This window comes from Morone saxatilis, unplaced genomic scaffold (assembly GCF_004916995.1).
Source record: "Morone saxatilis isolate NCDOM2014 unplaced genomic scaffold, NCSU_SB_2.0 Contig19, whole genome shotgun sequence".
NCBI lineage: Eukaryota > Metazoa > Chordata > Actinopteri > Moronidae > Morone > Morone saxatilis.
The window spans coordinates 8253748-8273034 of record NW_023339751.1 but is presented as its reverse complement, the minus strand read 5'-3'; the positions used below and the strand labels follow the sequence as shown (position 1 = coordinate 8273034).

At 39.6% G+C, this 19287-nt stretch overlaps 2 protein-coding genes across 5 annotated transcripts in view; one reads left to right on the top strand and one right to left on the bottom strand.

Annotated features, from left to right (window-relative positions):
• The window catches only part of LOC118329797 (collagen alpha-1(XIX) chain), a 95087-nt gene extending 89391 nt beyond the window's left edge, over positions 1–5696 (top strand). For 3 of the 4 annotated variants that reach the window (XM_035664110.1, XM_035664109.1, XM_035664108.1), the window contains one exon: positions 2094–5696. In XM_035664110.1, the coding sequence (XP_035520003.1) occupies positions 2094–2194 (101 nt within the window). In that variant the 3' untranslated portion in view covers positions 2195–5696. The remainder of the gene's footprint in view (positions 1–2093) is intronic. The other variant, XR_004796798.1, reaches the window with a different exon arrangement.
• Positions 5697–6266: 570 nt separating this feature from the next.
• Positions 6267–19082, bottom strand: col9a1b (collagen, type IX, alpha 1b). The gene is made up of 32 exons (XM_035663696.1): positions 19008–19082; positions 18479–18541; positions 18345–18380; positions 18189–18251; positions 17066–17119; positions 16676–16711; positions 16527–16550; positions 16363–16416; positions 15490–15543; positions 15227–15259; positions 15077–15133; positions 14938–14991; positions 13406–13459; positions 13239–13292; positions 13022–13075; positions 12882–12935; positions 12744–12797; positions 12605–12658; positions 12413–12466; positions 11749–11793; positions 11585–11638; positions 11445–11498; positions 11299–11352; positions 10525–10596; positions 10308–10343; positions 10156–10200; positions 9998–10030; positions 9731–9877; positions 8549–8603; positions 7452–7640; positions 7275–7352; positions 6267–7067 (listed from the first exon to the last, which is right to left on the bottom strand). The coding sequence occupies exons 1-32, from the start codon at positions 19080–19082 to the stop codon at positions 6871–6873; spliced, it is 2040 nt and encodes a 679-aa protein (XP_035519589.1). The 3' UTR covers positions 6267–6870.
• Between the last annotated feature and the right edge of the window lie 205 nt (positions 19083–19287).

Genomic DNA, 19287 nt, shown 5'->3' with positions numbered 1-19287 from the left:
AGAAGTGGGATTACCTCCCCGACTTCCAGCCTGTGACAGTAGGAGTTAATCACTGAACCTAAAGCCACTCATCCTATCTATGTATGTGCATAATGCATGTGTCAGGCAAAGGGAACTTGGCTGTAGCTCCTTAGAGAGGACAAATCACAGCTGTTGAAAGATATCATCTCTAGGGGCACAAAGTGATAGGAAGTACCTTCGGCACAACTGGTGGGGTTAGACATCAGCTGTATTCACATCTTGGAAAGAGTTATGACTGGACTGGGCCACTGCGTTGGTTTTCCCTGTGCACTTACTCTAGATTTACAAGTCCCTGTACAAGGGAAGATGATTTCTACCAACTAAAATTTCTGTCACTTGGCCGTCATAATGAGGGACAGCTTACGGTTCCCCTTGGACCACCTACTGGTTCATGGAGACTGGGACATATGAGTCACATCCAGTACAGGAGATTCACACAACTCTATTTTCTCAGTTTTACTATCAGGGAGTAAAAGTCCTCCTGGCTGGTTACAACTTCAGTGTTGTTGGTTCTCATGAGGACATTACAACACCAGAGGAGAGGCAGGGAATCTCTCACTGAATGAAAACTAATTTGAAAAGTAATTTGTGTGGTTGTTGCCCGCCTGTAGAGTGTTTAGTTCTGTGCTCTAGCTAATAAGCGGGGTTGAGTTAACAGCTGTAACTAGCCACCCAAACTTACTGCCTGAACATACTGATTTAAATTGTGCATTTTTGTGCACCTTTGCTCTGATATTGACAGTAAAAAGCACCATAGTACTGTGGACAGCCTGTGTGTGAGCAGTTAAGCAGGAGATGGATGTGGCAGTGATGAAAAGGGCAAGTTGTGTTTTCAGAGGGAGGAAAAGGACAAGGCTGTACCTGTGATTCCTTTTGTATGAACTGTAGAGGCGGCAGGGCTCCCTTGAGCTGTGACTGTTGTGACTGATGTTGTGGACTCCTGCGGTCGGACTGCAGCAGAGTTTTTCTGATTATAGAGATACATTGTAAAGAAAATCTTATCACTGGTTCTTTTTTCTTTCAGTATATAAACAAGGAGTCAATGTGGACTGCTTTGCTACTTCAGCAAGCTGTTGCTAAGTAACATGAGATACTAATGTCATCATCTGCCATGACAACATCATGTACTTTCTCTGTCCTTCATTCTCATTAAAGTGAAATTAATTACTTAATTGTAAACGAGATACACAGCTTTTGAGAAAAAAAGAAGCATGCAAATAAAGTGCTTGCTGGTGTGAAAATGAAACACACAATGGGTTGGGTTGCTGTTGAAGTTAAGCCATCTTAAGGGAAAATAATAATGTCAAAGTAGAATTAAGTTCAGGAGGATATGGCTGGAATAAATATCACATGACAATAAATCTATCTTCAAAATTGTTGTTGATAAACCTATTGATTAATCAACTAAATAGCTTCCATATCGTCACAATACAATTCCACCTGAAATTTTATGAACAATGATAATTAATTATTGCCCAGCCTTAGGAGAATTTAGTCTTTGATAACAAATTGTAGCCTGACTGATACTGAATTTTTGAGACTGATACTCAGATATTTGCCAGTTTAAAGGTCCAGTGTGTAAAATGTAGGCGGATCTATTGGCAGAAATTGAATATAATATTCATAAGTATGTTTTCATTAGTGTAACTTTTTATATTATTATATTATAATATAATATTGTTTTTCTAGTTTCACCTACACCATAGTGTCTCATAGACAAGTGGAAGGGGAGGGTGAGGCAAGAGGTATTAAGTTGGCTGTAGTCTGCAACCTCACCACTAGAAGCCACTAAATCCTAGGTCTAGTAGAAATATCTGCGTTGTATATAAAGTATACTTTAGCCTTTTGGAAACCAGTCATATATCATTCTATACTTTTTGTGTTACCTCTTCACAACTCCCATTTCTAACTCCATGTAGCCTGGACAGTGTATGACTGTTTGTGTTGGTGTGAGGGAACGTGTGTCTCTGCCAAACCACAGCTTTGAGTCTTATCACTAATGGAAAGCTCTACTGAACGATGATGAAGTGCAGCCCAACGCAGGAATTAATAATGTCTAATTCTCTGTCTAGGTCCTCCTGGGATAACTTCTCAGGGCCCTCCTGGATCTCCCGGGCCCCGTGGACCTCCTGGGACATGTGACCCCAGTGACTGTCTATTTCCATCCCGGTGAATCCAGCAGAGCAGTTTAGGCCGGTTCGAGGACAGACGTCCAGCTCTAAGCTCAGTGCTGCAGGCACAGAGCAGCCTCGCTGTATCTGACAGCTTCCTCGGCTCTGGTTTATCGCACAGACTCACAACTGACCTCTTTTGTTCACTTTGCAATAACCTTTGGATGCAGTCAGGATTTTTTGTTGTTGTTGTCTGGTTTGTTTTGAATTCAGTTTTTTTTTTGCTGTACTCTTTAAGTTATTTTGTTTTTTCACATCCCCACTGTGATGTAATGCATTCCATGTCAACTCTCATTATGTCTTTCAAGACTATGAAATGACTTTGTTTCATCACGTTCAGTCCTGTCTGAAAACATGATCTTAATTATTTGTTTGCCTCCTTAATGGGCATGCCTCTGACTCTTCTGTTCTTGTTGAGATAAGCCAATGCGCTGGCAGAAGGTACATCTCGCGTGTGTGTGTGTGTGCGTGTGCGTATGTGCTTATGTGTGTGAGAAAAAGATTAGCTGAATGAGTATACTTGTTTTATGTGTAGGTGTAAAAAATAACAGATTTTTGAAACTCCTTATGCAACCAAAGTGCAGCAGATGCGTCTGATACGGAAATTATTTATTTTTAAGCGTGTTTAAAAGATGGTACAAATAGTTGTAGTAAATGTAGCACGGATATTCAGTTATATTGTCACTAGAAGATGGATTATTACATTTCTGGATTACTGAGAGTTTTGTTTTTTGTTTTATGAAATTATGACTCGTAACCCATTTGCATTGTGCATGATAATCTTTTTTTTTTAAAGAATCTTGCTATTTTCTGTAGATTATGCATCAGTACTGAATGTTCATCAGCCATATCTTTTGTAATACAAAAACCTACACCTCATACTGTTCGACGCATACATCAAGGGCAGATTTTTCCATATGAAAAGAATGTACTTTAATTGTTGTTCCTGTTCAGCGAGTATGACTTGACCTCACATTTGTCTTTACTGTTGGTTTAATCTGTAAATAAGTTGAACGAGTGATTGTGTTTTCTTTCTTTTTTCCTGTCTAATGGGGCTTGTAATGGGACCTGACAATATAATTACATAAGCAAGTTGTCATTGTACTGTCACGTTAAGGTTCTCACTTTTGTTATCAATCATACGATGCTGCAAATGTTTTAAGATTTTGTTTGTGTGTCTGAGATGATGATAATTAACATTGTTTACATAGTGTGGTGAATGATGATTCCTCTGGTTTTATTTGTATATTTTTGATTTTCAGCCACAAAAAGGAAATCGGACTACTACACTACAACTTCAGACCTTTTATTTTGGTGCAACACATACATAACTCATGAATGTACTTGAATTTGTTTGTTTTAACAGCATCGTGGTCTACATCCTGGTTTTTCACTCACTGACCAGCACTGGGTGTCACTATGTATCGTCGGGAGTGGGGGGTGTCTTATGACTGGAGTTTTGATATATTTATTTGCCATAACAGGTTACAGAGTCATTTTAGTGTAAATTCAGAAGGTTTTGAGTCAACTTCGTCTAAACAGGCCATATGCTGTATCATTTAGATGAATGTTCTCTTTGAAGATTTGTAAGGAAATGCACAATTTGTTCATCTGAAAAGTAACCTAAACTTTACAGTCAGTCTACACAATGAACATTTATTCATCAAAAAAAAGATAATTGGCCTGTAGCGTACAGTATATTACTTTCCTAAAGCTTTAACTTGGCGTGCTGTTTAATGAGAGTTTGACTCAAAGCCTTTAAATTTACTTTTAAGTGTCCTGCTGTGATTAATGTTTGAAAAGTTCTGTGGGTGTATCTGAAAGTTTGTGACATTAAGAACTCGGTTCTATCTGTACTTCATCCTTTAAGATCAGTTTTTTTTTCCTCTTATACTTCATGTCTCACATCACCATGCTTCTCTTACACATGTGAATTATAGCTCACATCTTACTTTGAAGCTGCAGAGGGGTTTTTTATATATTTTTCTCAGCATGCAGGCTTGGTTTTATCTCTGTTCAATTTTATCAGTGTGAGTGGGTCTAATTTTAGAGGGGTATTGAATCAAATGTGTGCAACTAACTTTATTTGTGAGTTGAAAGAGCCCCCTGCTGGACATGTATTTATTTTCTCATTGCTTGTAATGTGAATGGAAAACAATCTTTGTTTGGGTTATAGGTTACATAAAATCCCCTCCTTCTACTGGCTACTGTCCTTTCATCGCACTAATTTTCATATTCGGTTTAATGGGTTCCCCTTCTGAGACAATAACGCCGACCTTGGCCAAATTCAAATGAGACAGCACCAGCAAACTAATGTGATCTGAACTTTTTGGTGCACTGATGAGAGCAACTCTTTGCGTATATTGAATTTACCCTGCATTGATATTAATGTGCACCGGTTTGTGACTTCAATTAAGCTAAACAGTATGATAACTAGGGAGGACACAAAATGGCTGCTGATGTCACAGCCCACTTCACTAGCAATTTGCTGCCAGGCATTTTACATCGCTCCAAGTTAAAATCCATTTATTCTAAGTGGAAAATGTCAGATGAAAGCAAACTCAAAGGGTGGAGGTGTGGTGGGTTGAAGCGTCCTTCAAATGAAATGCTTTTATACATCTAAAGATAGACAGAAATACTTCAAACAATAACATCAGTTTTTAAACATCCACATATTTCATTATTGCTTTTTTTTACAGTAATGGAAGTTGATCCTGTCACCACATGTAATCTAATCTTGTAAATAAGCTTGTAATGAAGGGGAATATGGATCAGCCTCTCAGCATGGTCCCTTGGATTAAAAATGTCTGCCTGCTGCTCTCACTGTAACTCCTCTCTACTCCTTCATAAGCTCAAGTCGTGCTGAGTGACTTTAATGTGTTTTTGTCATTGTTTCGTTGAATATCTACCTCAGTCTTGGTTTACCACAAGTCTACATGATTAGCTATTTTGCAAAAAAAAAGAAAAAATCCCAACACTGACTGTTACCTTTAACTGATAAAAGCAATTAAAACCTTACATGTATGTAAAAACAGATAAATTGCAGTCCTGGATGTTGACATCAGTATCAGTCTGCTTACTGGACTATAAAGAGTAGAGGTGGTAATGCTTTTGTTGTGGAGGATGATCCAGTGTGTATGTGGTTACCAGGTATCAGAGGTTATATTTTACACTTTTCTTTGCAGCATCTTTTATTTACACTGATTAATGGCACCTGCCTTTACACGAGTGCAATAAATGTTATTCAGTGCTTTATTTCCTGTGTTCTTGTGTTGTATTTTTGCGCTCTAACACAGCCTGGGTCTTTTTTTATTATGTGTTTCTGTGTGGTCAGTGGCAGTTATAATTAATCCTTTAAGTGTTGTTCCATTGTGATAAAACTCACAACAAAGGTTTCTTTCATCAGACACCTGAGAGTTTTAGCATTTCAGTTGTATTTAAAATATAATGATATGCATAAAAACTCTATTTTGAATGTAACTATATTAAACAGCTGTGATATTTTAGAGTTTCAGCGTTCATTATTGACCTTGGAAATTACTTTTGACCAAACCCTCAATGTACATACAGTAGCTGTTCTGGAGCACATGATTACACGATCTTCATCAGCAGATGGACTTTGCTCAGTTGTCATGAAAATGTAGATTTAAAAAGACACATTTTGAGCATCTACATTTCTGTGACAGTGATTGAAAGATGCAGAACAGCTACTAAATGAACCTTGAGGTGAGATCATCTTGTCAGCTGTGATATTTTTGTTTTTATTTGAAGTGAAGAAGAACAGTTTTGGAAAAATATATTTGTCACAAAATATTCTGTCATCACATAATGATACCAGTATACAGAATAAAGTAAACACTGCATGTGTTGTTTTCTTTATTTGTAACATTAATGAGGGTCTCCCTCATCCCTAAAATATATTCCATATATGCACGACTGCACTCTGTTGTCATTCTGTACAATGAGACAAAATCTCACATCAGGTTGTTAAGTAGGAAATATAATTAACCACAATTCAAACATTTTTTTACAGATTTACAACATAAACTGAAGTCAGTGTGACTTGATGACATTTTCATCCTCTCTCCTTTTTATTTTGAACTGCAGGGCTGAAAAGACGGTCAGACATGTAGAGATTTATATTAGGAAAGGGGGGATTCACCAGGTTTATCTTTGGTACAGTAACACATACAGAACAAAATAACTGAAAAAGGCACTCAAACCAAAGAAATCCTGATCCTGATTTACTTTGGGTGATTATTTTTAAAATGTTCTGTGGGAAATCGGATGCTTTTATTTCAGAAAACAGCGTGAATGGAGGAAAATAGAGGCAGAGGTACAAGGAGAGTGGGATAAACAAACACTTCTGGTCATTTCATATTGTCTCAGAAATGTGAGCACAACATCCTGAAAATCTCAAAACATCTCTCAGGTAGAAAAACACACCAGAACAAGCTAGATTTTTGCAGCACAAAAAAAGGTTTTGTGTTTCTTTACGACTTGAAGAGGCTGGCTCCTTCTGATAGAGATGCGGCTGGCACAAAACACGCTCACAAGACTAGAGGTTAATGGATCGTAGGCACCGCACCGACCGCAGCCCCTTGGAAGACAGTGTGAAAAATGTTGTGTGCTCAGGGGAGCTAATCCAACAGTCTTTCTGTCTCTGTCAGAGTGGCTCTTAGTTCCCTGCGGGTCCCTTCACATCCAGAGACTGGTGGGCGGCTCCTGCCTGGAGGTTGCAGGCTGACGGGTCACAGTAACCATTAGGTCCAGCTGAACCGGGAGGCCCAGGTACACCGGGCTGTCCAGGAGTGCCAGGAGGACCCCTCTGCCCATCGCGACCATCCTGACCGTAGCCGGGTTTGCCTGGCTCACCTGTGATCAGGAAACTGATTTTAGGATGCTAGTTGCTATATTTTTTTTTTCAAATGTAATGCAACAGACACATGCAATTATATACGTTCTTCCTGTCCATATTGGCCTTCAAGAGAAAAGAAACTGTCTGTATGTACAAAAGACAGACTTATAAAAAATGTGTACCTACCCTTTAAAGAGCTAATTTAAAAGGCAAAATTGACTCACCAGGAAGTCCGGGGGCTCCTGGCTGACCTTTAGGTCCACGCACAGTGGGCCCTCTGGAACCTCTGTCTCCCAATTCACCTGTAACACATAGAGCAAGACAAACGTGTCATTGTTTTACTTGATGCGTAATTCTGTCACGTCACCCTAAACAGCGACACTGGCGAATGCATTCATTACCTTTGGGTCCTTTCACTCCAATAGGTCCTGGTGGGCCTTTGAGTCCAGGGAGGCCTCTTGCTCCAGCCTGCCCAGGGAAGCCATTATCTCCTGGATTCCCAGGAGGCCCTGGAAGTCCAGGTTTACCAGGTAAACCAGCTACACCAGACTCCGGCCTCCTTAAACTAGCTGCTAACTGGGCCAGCTGTTCTGTTGGAGCACAGAAGATGATGAACCATTAAATGCAAGACTGGCACCATGACACTGAATGTTGTGGTTGACAGTTATCGAGGGAACTTTTGAAAACCTAACACTTTGTATTAAATCAGGCTGTAGCATAAGAAGGCTCATTTCTGAAAGCCCAAAGCAACTCTCACGGAGGAGATAGTCCAACAGCTCTTGTACTTGAGTTCAGAGAGAAGCAGAGCGAGGTGAAACCGTGGTCACGATATCCCCCGAGTTTCTCTTGTTTTTCAACCTTTTTCCATAGAACCTCGGTAAATTGAGCATAAAGGAGATAATACTCTTTATTTCAAGCAATCAGTGACAGAAAATTTATGTTCATGGTGCGAAGGATCTAGTATTAATCTCCTGTGGCTCCTTGCAGCATGGTATTTTGCACTTAAGATTCTAGTTTTCAGGCTCCTGATGAAAATTCATGCAGCCGCTGCTTGACTGCTCCTTTTTTTTAAGATTTCCTTTCCAGGCAGACTCTTTGCTTGGAGCAGAGGAGTGCAGGTCTGCTGGAGGTGAAATTAATTTTTCAGCACATCGGCTATAAAAAAATCATGAGTGTAAGAGATGAGTTGTGAAGACGTAAGAGCAACAGAATGAAGAGAACAGAGCTTGTGACTTCAGTGAGACATTTCTAAAGCTCGGAGAAGGAATCTTTCATCCATCAAATAAACAAAGGCTGAAGCTTATTTCATGTTTGGGCTATAAGGCTTTCCCTTTTTTTTAAAAAACTTCTGAGTATTCAGCGACCGCCCAGATCAATGAGACAACGGAGGGGGCAGCTCTGTCTGTGGTTGTGTAATGAAGCATTCTGGGTAAGATTAAAGTCATGAAATGAGGCACAAGGGAATAATAAATGGGGTCAAAGGCCTATCAGTTCTTACCTTGCATGACTCGCATGCAAACTTGTCTGATGTGCTGATCACTTGGCTCTTTACCCTGCAGGGAAAAAGATGACTTAATATATTTCATGACAGTGTCAGAAACATTTATGTCACAGTGAAAACATCTCTCCTCATACTTTACTGACTTGCTTTCACAATAGTTGAAAGATGGAAAAAAAATATACTATTCTTGTGCTTATAAAAGCTGTTAGCTGTTTAATAAACTCAAAGTGCACTGCGGTGAAGCTTAAAACAGGCTTCCTTTCTCCTCTCCTGAAAAGTTGACATTTTGGATGTACAAGGGTTTCCCCTTACAACAATACAGGTATTGAATTTAAATTGCGATTTTACCAAACTCGATAACAGAATATTCTTTTTGCTTGCCTCCTCTACATCAGAGTGCAGCTGAGCAGCCTTTGGTGGGTGCAAACATATTAAATTCCCAACAAGATATATTTTTTCAGAGCATCTTGCTCATGTGGTTTGATGTATCCCCTGCTGCTGCGCAATATTGGGGTTTAGAGTTTATAGAGTTTATTTGCACAAGTTAAAATTATATGAAGGATATCAAAATAACAAAGATAAAAGTGTGCAAGGAGAAGTATTCTGCCCAGAGGGACTTATTAATGGCCTCTACCTAAGTCATTTTTTAAACATGTTATTTAAACGTTTTATAATTAATACCCCTATAACTTCTTATGAGTAAACTAGGTTTTGTATAAATAAGTATTAGATGACAGCGTGAAGTGTTTGCTTTAAAGTAAAACATAAAGCGATGGCTCAGGGAGGTTTGATTCAAAATTCAAGTGAGATATCAGTTAGAAAAGGAAAGGATTTGACAGGAGTGACAGAGGGGTTTCAAAACTCTAAACATTATCATGTTTTTTTGTTTCCGCTGACTGATACTTACTGAGGTTACTGCCACAAATACACTGAAACTCAATGCAATATGAGAAAATGAAAGTGATGGATTTGCTATGAATTGTCTAATGTAAGAACAATAGTAATATTAGTTTTCCATTTTTGCCACCCTTTAAAGTCTCCATGCCACCCTCTTACCACCCCATGAATTTTTCTCCACCCCTGGTAGACAGAACAGATTACAACTGAAGACTGTGGTCAAACTTGTATCTTTCTCACTCTCTCTGTCTTTTGACTTCATGTGTTTTCTCTTGGACCTACCGCAGGACCCTGGGACCCTCTGACTCCAGGTGAACCCCTGTTCCCCTGCATGCCCCGTGGTCCAGGTGTGCCAGGCGGCCCCTCGATACCGGGCTGGCCTCGACTTCCCTCTGGACCTCTCCTGCCAGGCTCACCAGGATTACCGACCTCAAGAGAAAATACGGTACCAGACCGGAGAAATATTACAAGGCTGAAGCAGTTTCTCAATGGTATTACACCACAGGAAAATACTGAGACACCAGGTTAAAATAATCAGTTTGAACTCACCTCTCCTTTAGGTCCAACTTCTCCTGACTCACCCTATGACGCCATTTATAACACACAGAGGATGGAGACAAGGACAATTGTACTCTGGTGAGATTCTATAATTAATAGACACTTTGAATAGTTACATTTATAATGTTAGTGTTGGTGTAACAACTTACAAGATCCCCTTTGTCTCCAGGGTTCCCCTCATCACCTTGTGTTCCCTATGAAAACACAGTCTGTGAATAATTTATACAAAGCAACACACTTGCTATTTAAATGCAGCATTACTATTAAGAGATAATTAACATTTAGTATTGGGATTTCATACCTGCTCTCCTTTGGGTCCTAGTTCTCCGCGTTCTCCCTGTAACAAAACGAATGTGTTAACATTGCAGTGTGTTGTATCTCGCAGGATTCAGAAGATCAGAATATTCTCTTTCTGTACACTAGAGGGAGCTGATCAGTTGTTTGTTGTTCTCCTGCTGTTTAGGACAATAGTCCTAAATCTGAAAAGGTCTCTGAATGGGACTGCAGGGTTTTCTTACCCTCTCTCCTTTCACCCCGGGCAGGCCAGGAGGACCAGGGAGACCAGGAAGGCCAGGGTCACCTTTGGGTCCCTAGAACACATAAACATGCACATCTGATGAGTAGAGACATTTAGGCAGGGTCATATAAAGTACAACCTTTGAAATACAAAACAATGCACTTTGCTCTGTTTTTAAGCTATTTCATCAAGCATAACACCTGTTAACATTGCTGAAAATGCTCATATACCAGTAGTTACAGTAATTTACAGTAAATAACATTGTGCTCGTAATTAACTTTTAATGCAGCTTAGCATTGCTACTTATTCTCTCGGGCATGTTTGTGTGTGCCATTCCCCCTTTGATCACTGACCAAACTGTCTGAGGAATGCCAGGAGAACAGAGAGCTCATTCAACCCACTGCTTACAGGTCTCCCCTTACTGTGAAAATAGACCTCATGTGAGATCCAGCCTCAGTCTATTCTCTGAGACATTCCAGCAAAACAACAGCCAGGACTATACACTCTGAGGCTTCCGTCCTTTCCAGTTTCTCTCATTCAAAGTATCAAAAAATTGAAGAAGAGATAAAGTACTGTTGTGAGTGCTTTTCTTGTCTTCACTAAAAGTTTTTCATTGTATTACTACAAATGATTGTTGGATGTACATTGGGTGTAAGGCCTTTATTTTCACAGTTAAGGCATGGATAAAAACGAAAAATATACTTTTGAAAATGAAAACTAATCAATTAAAATCTAGATTTAATTGTGCTGCACAAAAGGTATATTTACAACTTACCCTGGCACCTGGCTTCCCAGCTGAACCCAGGGGGCCTTGCACTCCTACATCTCCCTGTAGAAAATGAAAATGAAGGGGAAAAAGTTGAGTTTAAAATGAACATATGGACAAAATAAAGACAATAGAAATTAAAGCAAAATACTTACAGGTTCACCAATAGGTCCAACAGGTCCCAGCTCTCCCTGGTCTCCTCGCTCACCCTGTGGTGTGACAGTAAAATGACACGTGACGCATCAGCGGTCACAAGAATCACGACAGTGTTTCAACTCATGCTGCTCACACTTACTGATTTGCCAGCAGGTCCCATTGTTCCAGGAAGGCCTGATTCACCAGAGTCTCCCTGCGCAGACACAACCAAAGTTGCTATTAGATTTTGACAATTTAAGAAGAAAAATAAAAACAATGTAATAAAAAAATGATGATATTTTAATAATTGATCAAGAAAACAACCTTAGGGCCAGCCAAGCCTTTTGGTCCAGGTGAACCAGGCAAACCCTGAAAAACAGAGAACATGTCTTGAAGAGATGCAACAATAACAACAGGAGGAGAACAATTTCCTACAACAAAGGAGAAATATTCTAGCAGTAAGTGTCATTCCCAAAAGAGAATAAACCTAACTGCTAAGGATGACAGGCTTAGTGGGAAAGAAATGTATTTGTTTGAGCTTTTGACCCAAATATGCTTAAGGTGATAAAAGTGTTCTGAATATTTAAATCAGGTGCTGACTTTTAAATGTACAAAATCTTCCTTAATGCTGCCACAGGCTGGCTTTTCATGTTTGCCAACTGATTCTCATTAGTGCCTTTCATAAGACTAAGCACAGATTAGAGAGCAGAAAAAACTTTGCTCTTACTTAGCTGCCTAAGGGAGACAGACAGGGATTACTGTCTCACACCACAGCCTTAACAGAGGGAGAGAATTCTATAGTATTTGATTGGAAAATAGCAACAACTTTATTACATGTTAAAATGCAAGATGCAAAAACATTTTTCTGACTGTACAAATGCGGAGATATTGCACTGTAGCATGCATGGTGCTCCTGCTCCTGGTGGGTTTACTCAGGTGTATCCAATCAGAGTCAGTCTTGACAGTTTAGGTTATAGGTCATACTCACAGGAAGCCCCTGAAGTCCGACCTCTCCAGGAACGCCTGCCTTCCCAATGCCTCCCTGCAGGGAAACAGACAGTAAAAAATATGAAGCTGATACTGCTCCTGACAGAAAAACAGTCAGTAAATTTTAATATTATAAACTTTAACATTAAAACTTGGAAGGTTTATTAATAAAGTAGTAGAAATGATTCTCTACCTTTGCTCCTGGCATCCCAGGAATGCCCTCGCGCCCATCGACACCCGGTAAGCCCTGGTGATAAAAAGCAAATTAGCTTTTTGCAGACAATATGCATGAACTTTAAAGTTATATTTGTCACCAATGATCAAACACTCACAGCCTCTCCTTTGGGACCTGGAAGACCTGTGATTCCTCTCGGCCCTTGAACACCCTGAACAACAAAGAAACACTTATTTCATTTGTCAAAACTTTACAAACCAGCGTTTATTTTCTGCATCTGAAAACGTATACTAACCGTTCCCCCTTTAGGCCCAAGCTCGCCCATCACGCCTCTCTGGCCTCGATCCCCCTGAAATAATGCATTGAATCATATGCTGCTCATAGTACCATATTTGCTGCAATAATAAAAGCATCTGTATCGTGACACAATCTTACCATTGCCCCTGCGACACCCTGGGGACCTGGATCTCCATCAAGACCTCGAGCTCCCTGCCAGAGAACAATATTAGTATTGGTATTATACTCTGTTTAAAGAATAAACCTTCTTAATAGTCAACTATTCTTGGAATTCACCCTGAATTTGCAAGTAATTCAGGAGGAATCTGATTAATATGAAAGGTACCGTGAGCTTAAAAATCAAGGAAGCACTAACCATTTCCCCCTTGGTGCCCATCATTCCTGTGGCTCCACGAATACCCTGAGGACCCTGAAATTACAAACAGGTGCCTCGTTGAGCAGAAAAAAAGAGAACCTGACACAGTAAAGTACAAACTGTAACTTGAAAGAGTCTAATATCATCTAATAAATGGAGTATCTAACCCTTGGTCCTTGGGTTCCGACCTCTCCCGGACTTCCCTGGTCTCCCTCCTCACCCTGAGTGAATGAGAGAGAATAAACATCAACAGAAAAACAGCATAACGTCAATCAGATGACACACTGAACTGCAAATGTAACTACATTATAAGAGGACAAACGGAGGCTGCTCCTATCGACTGTGTGTTAATTAGAAAATTAGGCTGTGTTTAATACCACTTTTTAATGGATTGCAAGGGAGCAAAAGCAGACAATTTAACTCCAAATTACCATTCTTCTGATTTGCAAATTACAAATAATTTATACGCTGACTCTAGTGGACCTGAGGAGGCATATCCATTAAGATAGATAGGGGTTCCTGTCTGAGGCTGCACACATTTCCTGCTGTTAAAAAGGCAATTTCTTCTTTTAATTATGTGTATCAGAATTGGCTATTAACACATGCAAACAATACATATCTGATCATCAAATATTACACAACAAAGAGAAATGAATGCAATGAAACGGGTAGGCATTTGTGAACATCAAAGAGCAAGAGATACATAAGAACTTGTTCTTCATTCTGCCTGATACTAAAACAATCTGATTCATATTCTTCAAATGGAGACAATATGTTTGTTCTCCAGAAAGAGGAAGATGAAAGCCTGAATCAGCCATATTGTTGGATGATTAAAAGAAATCTCAATTTCTGGTTGTGGGATTAAAAACATCAAAAAAGTCTTCAATCTTTGTCTAATGTAATATATATTTTTATCATATGATTATATGTAATGGGTAATGTTCATTCAAATACAAAGTCAGAGTTCTATGATTTTAGATGTTAACTGGGTCACATAGTCTTCTTCTTACAACCATGTGCCAGGGTGCAATCTTTCCAAGACTTACTTATTTTATATCTCAATATTTTTCTTTAGTATCATGAAATTATACACTTTCAACCCCTGCAGCAACATCTGGTTATTTTATTATTAACTTTAGTTCACATTTATATTTGTGAATTTGTGAGCGGAAAACAGGCAAAAGGCCTCTCAAATGAAACTTCCAGTGAAGGAGAAAATCATTCTGGGGGGACGGAGCGCAGACTGACAGTAAATCATATCCTGCCATGGAGTGATAAAGGGAGATAGGCCCAGACTCATTTCCATTTATATAGTGCATAGACACATTACAGGGAGAGGGTAGTTGTGCTTGAACATCATTTGGAATAAATCATCCTCCGTGCATTACAAGGAGTCGGAGGCATTACACAGTGACTTGTATCACTTCCTCTTGAAATAGAGCAGCGCAAATAATACTTGTCTCAAAGGCGCCGGAAATTCCTTTTTTCACGTTTAAGTCAATGCTAATGGTTTTCTGATGTGAAACGTTGTGGAATGTGTGACAGTTGTGGAAGGGAAATTCATGTTTTTAAGCTCTATTTATGCAGTTTTATGTGAATATAAATTCACTTTGTTGATGTTGCTGATGTTGATGTGACTAGAAATACTTGGCTTTGGGTTTACAAACAAGGATTATCCCCTAATTCAAACGTATTTTACCTTGTGCCCTTGTTTCCCAGGTTCTCCTGCTTCGCCTTTGACACCTTTGTGGCCCTTGAAACACATAGAGAATAACCCATCAGACACACTGTATTTTGGGACATGTTTTTAGTGCAACACAAAACACTCAGCTACCCACCTTCATGCCAGGAAGGCCAGGATGTCCAGGGGTCCCAGGCGGACAAGAGTTTGGACACTAAACAACAACAACAACATAACAGTCAGAAAATATTCTGGACATTATGCAATAGAAAATCTAACTCATAATCTCCAGAAAACAAAGCTTTACCAGGTCAGCACTGCCTAGCATTCCAGCTGCACCCTGGAATTGAGAGAAAATACAAGTTAACACTTTAATACTGTAATTTGTCAACATCATGATGGATTTAAGGAGCTTGTAAATCCCTAGAGGAAGGACAGCAGTGTGCAGTGGTGGCATCACTAACAAGGCCAAATTACTTGCTACTTGCTGCTTTTTCCCTTGTGAAATATAAGGTCAAATGTAATCAGTTGCTAATCTTATGAGATGTCAAATAAAGCTGTGTCACTTACTCTGGCCCCTGTTGGTCCACGAGGTCCCTGTGGCCCTCTCACACCCATGGCCCCCTGTGGAAAGACATAAAATGTGCCAAAAACTACTCAAAGAGAATAAATGCGCTGGGCTCTCCATTACTGCTGAATACTGACGATTTCTATCAGCAAGAATAATGACAGTAGCATCTTTGCCTAAAAGCATCAATTTACTTCTAGCTTACAATGTGTGGAAACTATTCATGCAGAATTTTGACGCTTCCACATTTCATTAGGAATTGGTGTTTTCCTAAATAAAATATTGTTTTGGATCAGTGTTCTCAGTGGTGAAATACATTCAGTAAACAGTAACATCCAGAAGATCCCTTTCAGTTGTCTTTTCTTAAACAAATTCCAGTCTGCAGGTTTATTTGCTTTTCCATGTAGTGACAGAGGTAAAGACGATGCTGCTTTAAATGATCTATGACACAGTAAGAGTTTAACCCAGATTGGAACCTTACTGTATATTTATGATCACTGCTTTGATATCTAGTGTAAGATGATGCTGACAACAGTAGCTAAAGGGCAAAATTTAAATGAAGATAAATCAAAAATAAATCTTACCCACCTAAAGTGCCATTATCAGGGGCAATTTAATTGGATGAAGGGCTGAATATTTGATATTTTGCAATGATTTTCTATCCATAAAATGTGTGGAAATCTATCTTCAATTTAATGAGAAACATCAAATACAGTCCATTTTGACATATATATCAGTATATGGCGCACAGAATATGAGTCAATTTATTATTATTATTATATATACTTAATGTAATGATGTAATATGTCAGGGCTCATGCTGGTAGTATTTGGTGCTGGTTGCATAGTAACAGTGCAGTGCTCTGTTTTACTCACAACTGATCCAACTTTTCCCACTTCACCCAGAAGTCCTCCAGGCCCGGGTAGTCCCTGTTCAAAGTCACATTTCAGGTATTTAATACTAACACAATTTTTGATGAAGAGAACCAAAATGGACTATAAATTGTGGTATTGATTGTATAGCATAAACAACTACTTACGAGGGGTCCATCTGGCCCAACACCCTAAAGAGAGACATATACAGTACAGGTCAGTGTGTATGTATAATTAGGTGTACACAAGACAAGAAAAGTGGTGATGGTTGATCTGATCCTTGAAGTTATCTGTTTAGAGAGGAAATGCAACTCACAGCTGCTCCGCGAGGTCCAGATTTTCCAGGTTCACCCTAAAGGATAAAGATAGATACATTAGATACATTAATAGGTGTTGAAACAAATACTGGAATACTGTGTTCAGATAAAATTGAGCTGTATGTGCGCCTGCAGACGGTCCAAGTTAAAATTCCTCCAGCTCATCACATGACTTGCACACTTGACCCAGCAATGTTTAGCCTAATGAGGACCGATGTTGGGGCTTCATTCCCCACGGAGATTACACAGAAGACTTGCAGGATTAAGTCTCATTTGTCATGAGGAATTGGTTTATGCACTGCAGCTCCCGCTGCCATGCCAAAAGACTGGACAGCAGCTTGGCACCATTTCACTGATGCAGGAAAACCAAAGGCTCATTAGTCACTCACTTTCTGTCCGAGGGGACCATCGGGCCCAGGATCTCCAATAGGGCCAGTCAAACCCTGCAGAGAAGAGACATCATGCTTAACTAACACATCATAACAAATTTTGAAGCACTGTATGCACTGTGTATTTTCACCTTATATTTAAAAAAAAAAGTTAAATGTGCCTACTACCTCAGCAGGCAATACTTTTCCCACCTATGTCAATATTTCAGAATTCAGCATCAGATCTCTGGATGTTACATCATCATAAAGAAATCATACTCCAGTGGGAGGAGTCCTATGTATTCATCAGTGGGTTTCACTTGACTATAACTCCCTCCTCTAAAGTGTTTCAATATAAACTACACTGCAGCTTCAGTCACATTGACATTAAAGCTCAGTTTCTGAATGTGTCATGACGTCCACAAGAGTGTGTTCAACTTCACAGACACACAGAAAAAGTCAGCGCCAGGGCAGAGGGCAAAGCTCTCAGACTGCAAACCAAGCAGAGAGCAACATTCCTCTGGCTCATTTCAAACAAGCGCACTGAAAGAAATCATTCCACACTGTTTTGAGGATTCTCAACAGGAGATACCAACAGTGGCCAGCCAACAAAGCTGCTATTGTTTTCAGAGTCCTGGTAGATGTATTGAGGTAAAACATAGGCAGTGCATCACAATGCATACAAAATGTGCATTTTTATTGTGGTATAATAAAATTGCAATAAAATAACACATTCAGAATGAGTTTTGAAAAAAACCTTTGAGGTAAACCACTACAGCCCCTCTTAGTCAGTCTATTATCAAGATCAGTATTATGTTTGGATGTTTTTCTAACCCTCCTTTAAACTCTGAGGGGAGCAAAATTAATTACACTCAGGCCCTGGTTCAACCTGTTACAAAGGAAATTTGGGTTTGTTCATCCTGTTTAATGAATTCTTCACATTTTTGCACACATTTCCCCAAGATCCCCTGCTAAATCTGAAATTTCATTGGTCACTCTACAAGACTAATAGTGTGCACATAACCTATATGGTGGGAGGACCAAACTGTGTAGTTCCACCCCCATGTGGGTTTGTGGTTTTCATGTTAACCTGACTACTGCAGTTAACACCAAACATATAAAATATGAAACATAGAGTACTCACATCATTTCCAGGAATTCCAGGTAATCCTGAAGAGCCGGGTTTACCTGCATCTCCATCAGGTCCCTAAATACACACATAATTCAGTGAGCAGCCATACATTGAAAAGCAATACATCTATAAATTGTTGTTAAATTATTTATTAAATGTCATAGTTACAGGAAGACCATCCTCCCCATCTGCCCCCCTTTCACCCTGAAACAAAAAAGATTCAATGATTTAGGTGAGCAAATGGTGAACTATTATTGTGTTACTAGTATTGAGGACAATGTCACAGGACTGGGAGCACTTACAGCAACGCCATCAATTCCTGGGACACCTGCAGGTCCGGGAGGGCCAGGAGGTCCTTGGATCCTCTGAGTAAAATAATAATAATGTAATGAGAAAATATACACTTAAATGTCTGAAAACGACCCTATCAATTTTGGACATTTCTGATATTGATTGATTATACTGCTACACAGACAATATGAAAAAAATTGAACAGGTGCACTGCCTTATTGTATGCTGCTAGAAGACATTGATACACAAATACACGGAAATAGCATACAGCCAAAAGAACTGTTTTCTGATTGCAGAATTCATCAGCTTTAGATAGCACTTTGCAAAAGGAAAAGTTTAAAAAGGAGACTCCAAAACAAAAGTCAAATTCCTGACTTTTTTCCGTGACAGATGTCCAATAAATTTACTAGATAAATCAATCTGAGCCTCTGGACTAAATTCAAGATAAAAACAGATTTTGCTGTTTAGCATGAGTACACTCACCTGCACCTCTGTCACATCAGTCTAGAGACAAAGACAGAAAAATACAATTAGTCTTACTTGAGCGGAGCAGATAAGGACAAGCTGCAGGAGCAGAACCAGAAGTGGCCCTCTAACGCCGGGGGCCCGAGCCATGATCTCCCCGTGGACAGGAAAGGTAAAAGTTGTAAGTCCTTTCACTGGGATTTGTTGGGTTGAAGGAGCCCCCGACAAAACAACCCAACTGAATCCGCTTCAGCTATCTAGACCGTCCGAGGTCCCATAGCCATCAGGGGCTCATGTATATTCATACAATTTTTGGTTGCAGGAAGGGATTGGAGGGTTTGCAGGGGGGGGGGGG

Coding starts and splice junctions, on each gene's coding strand:
- col9a1b (XM_035663696.1), bottom strand. CDS start 19,082: ATGGCTCGGGCCCCCGGCGTTAGAGGGCCACTTCTGGTTCTGCTCCTG. Junction 15,544..16,362: donor TGGGAAAAGTTGGATCAGTT/GTGAGTAAAACA, acceptor GTCTTTCCACAG/GGGGCCATGGGTGTGAGAGG. Junction 12,659..12,743: donor CAGGTCCCAAAGGAGAGGCT/GTGAGTGTTTGA, acceptor TTTTATCACCAG/GGCTTACCGGGTGTCGATGG.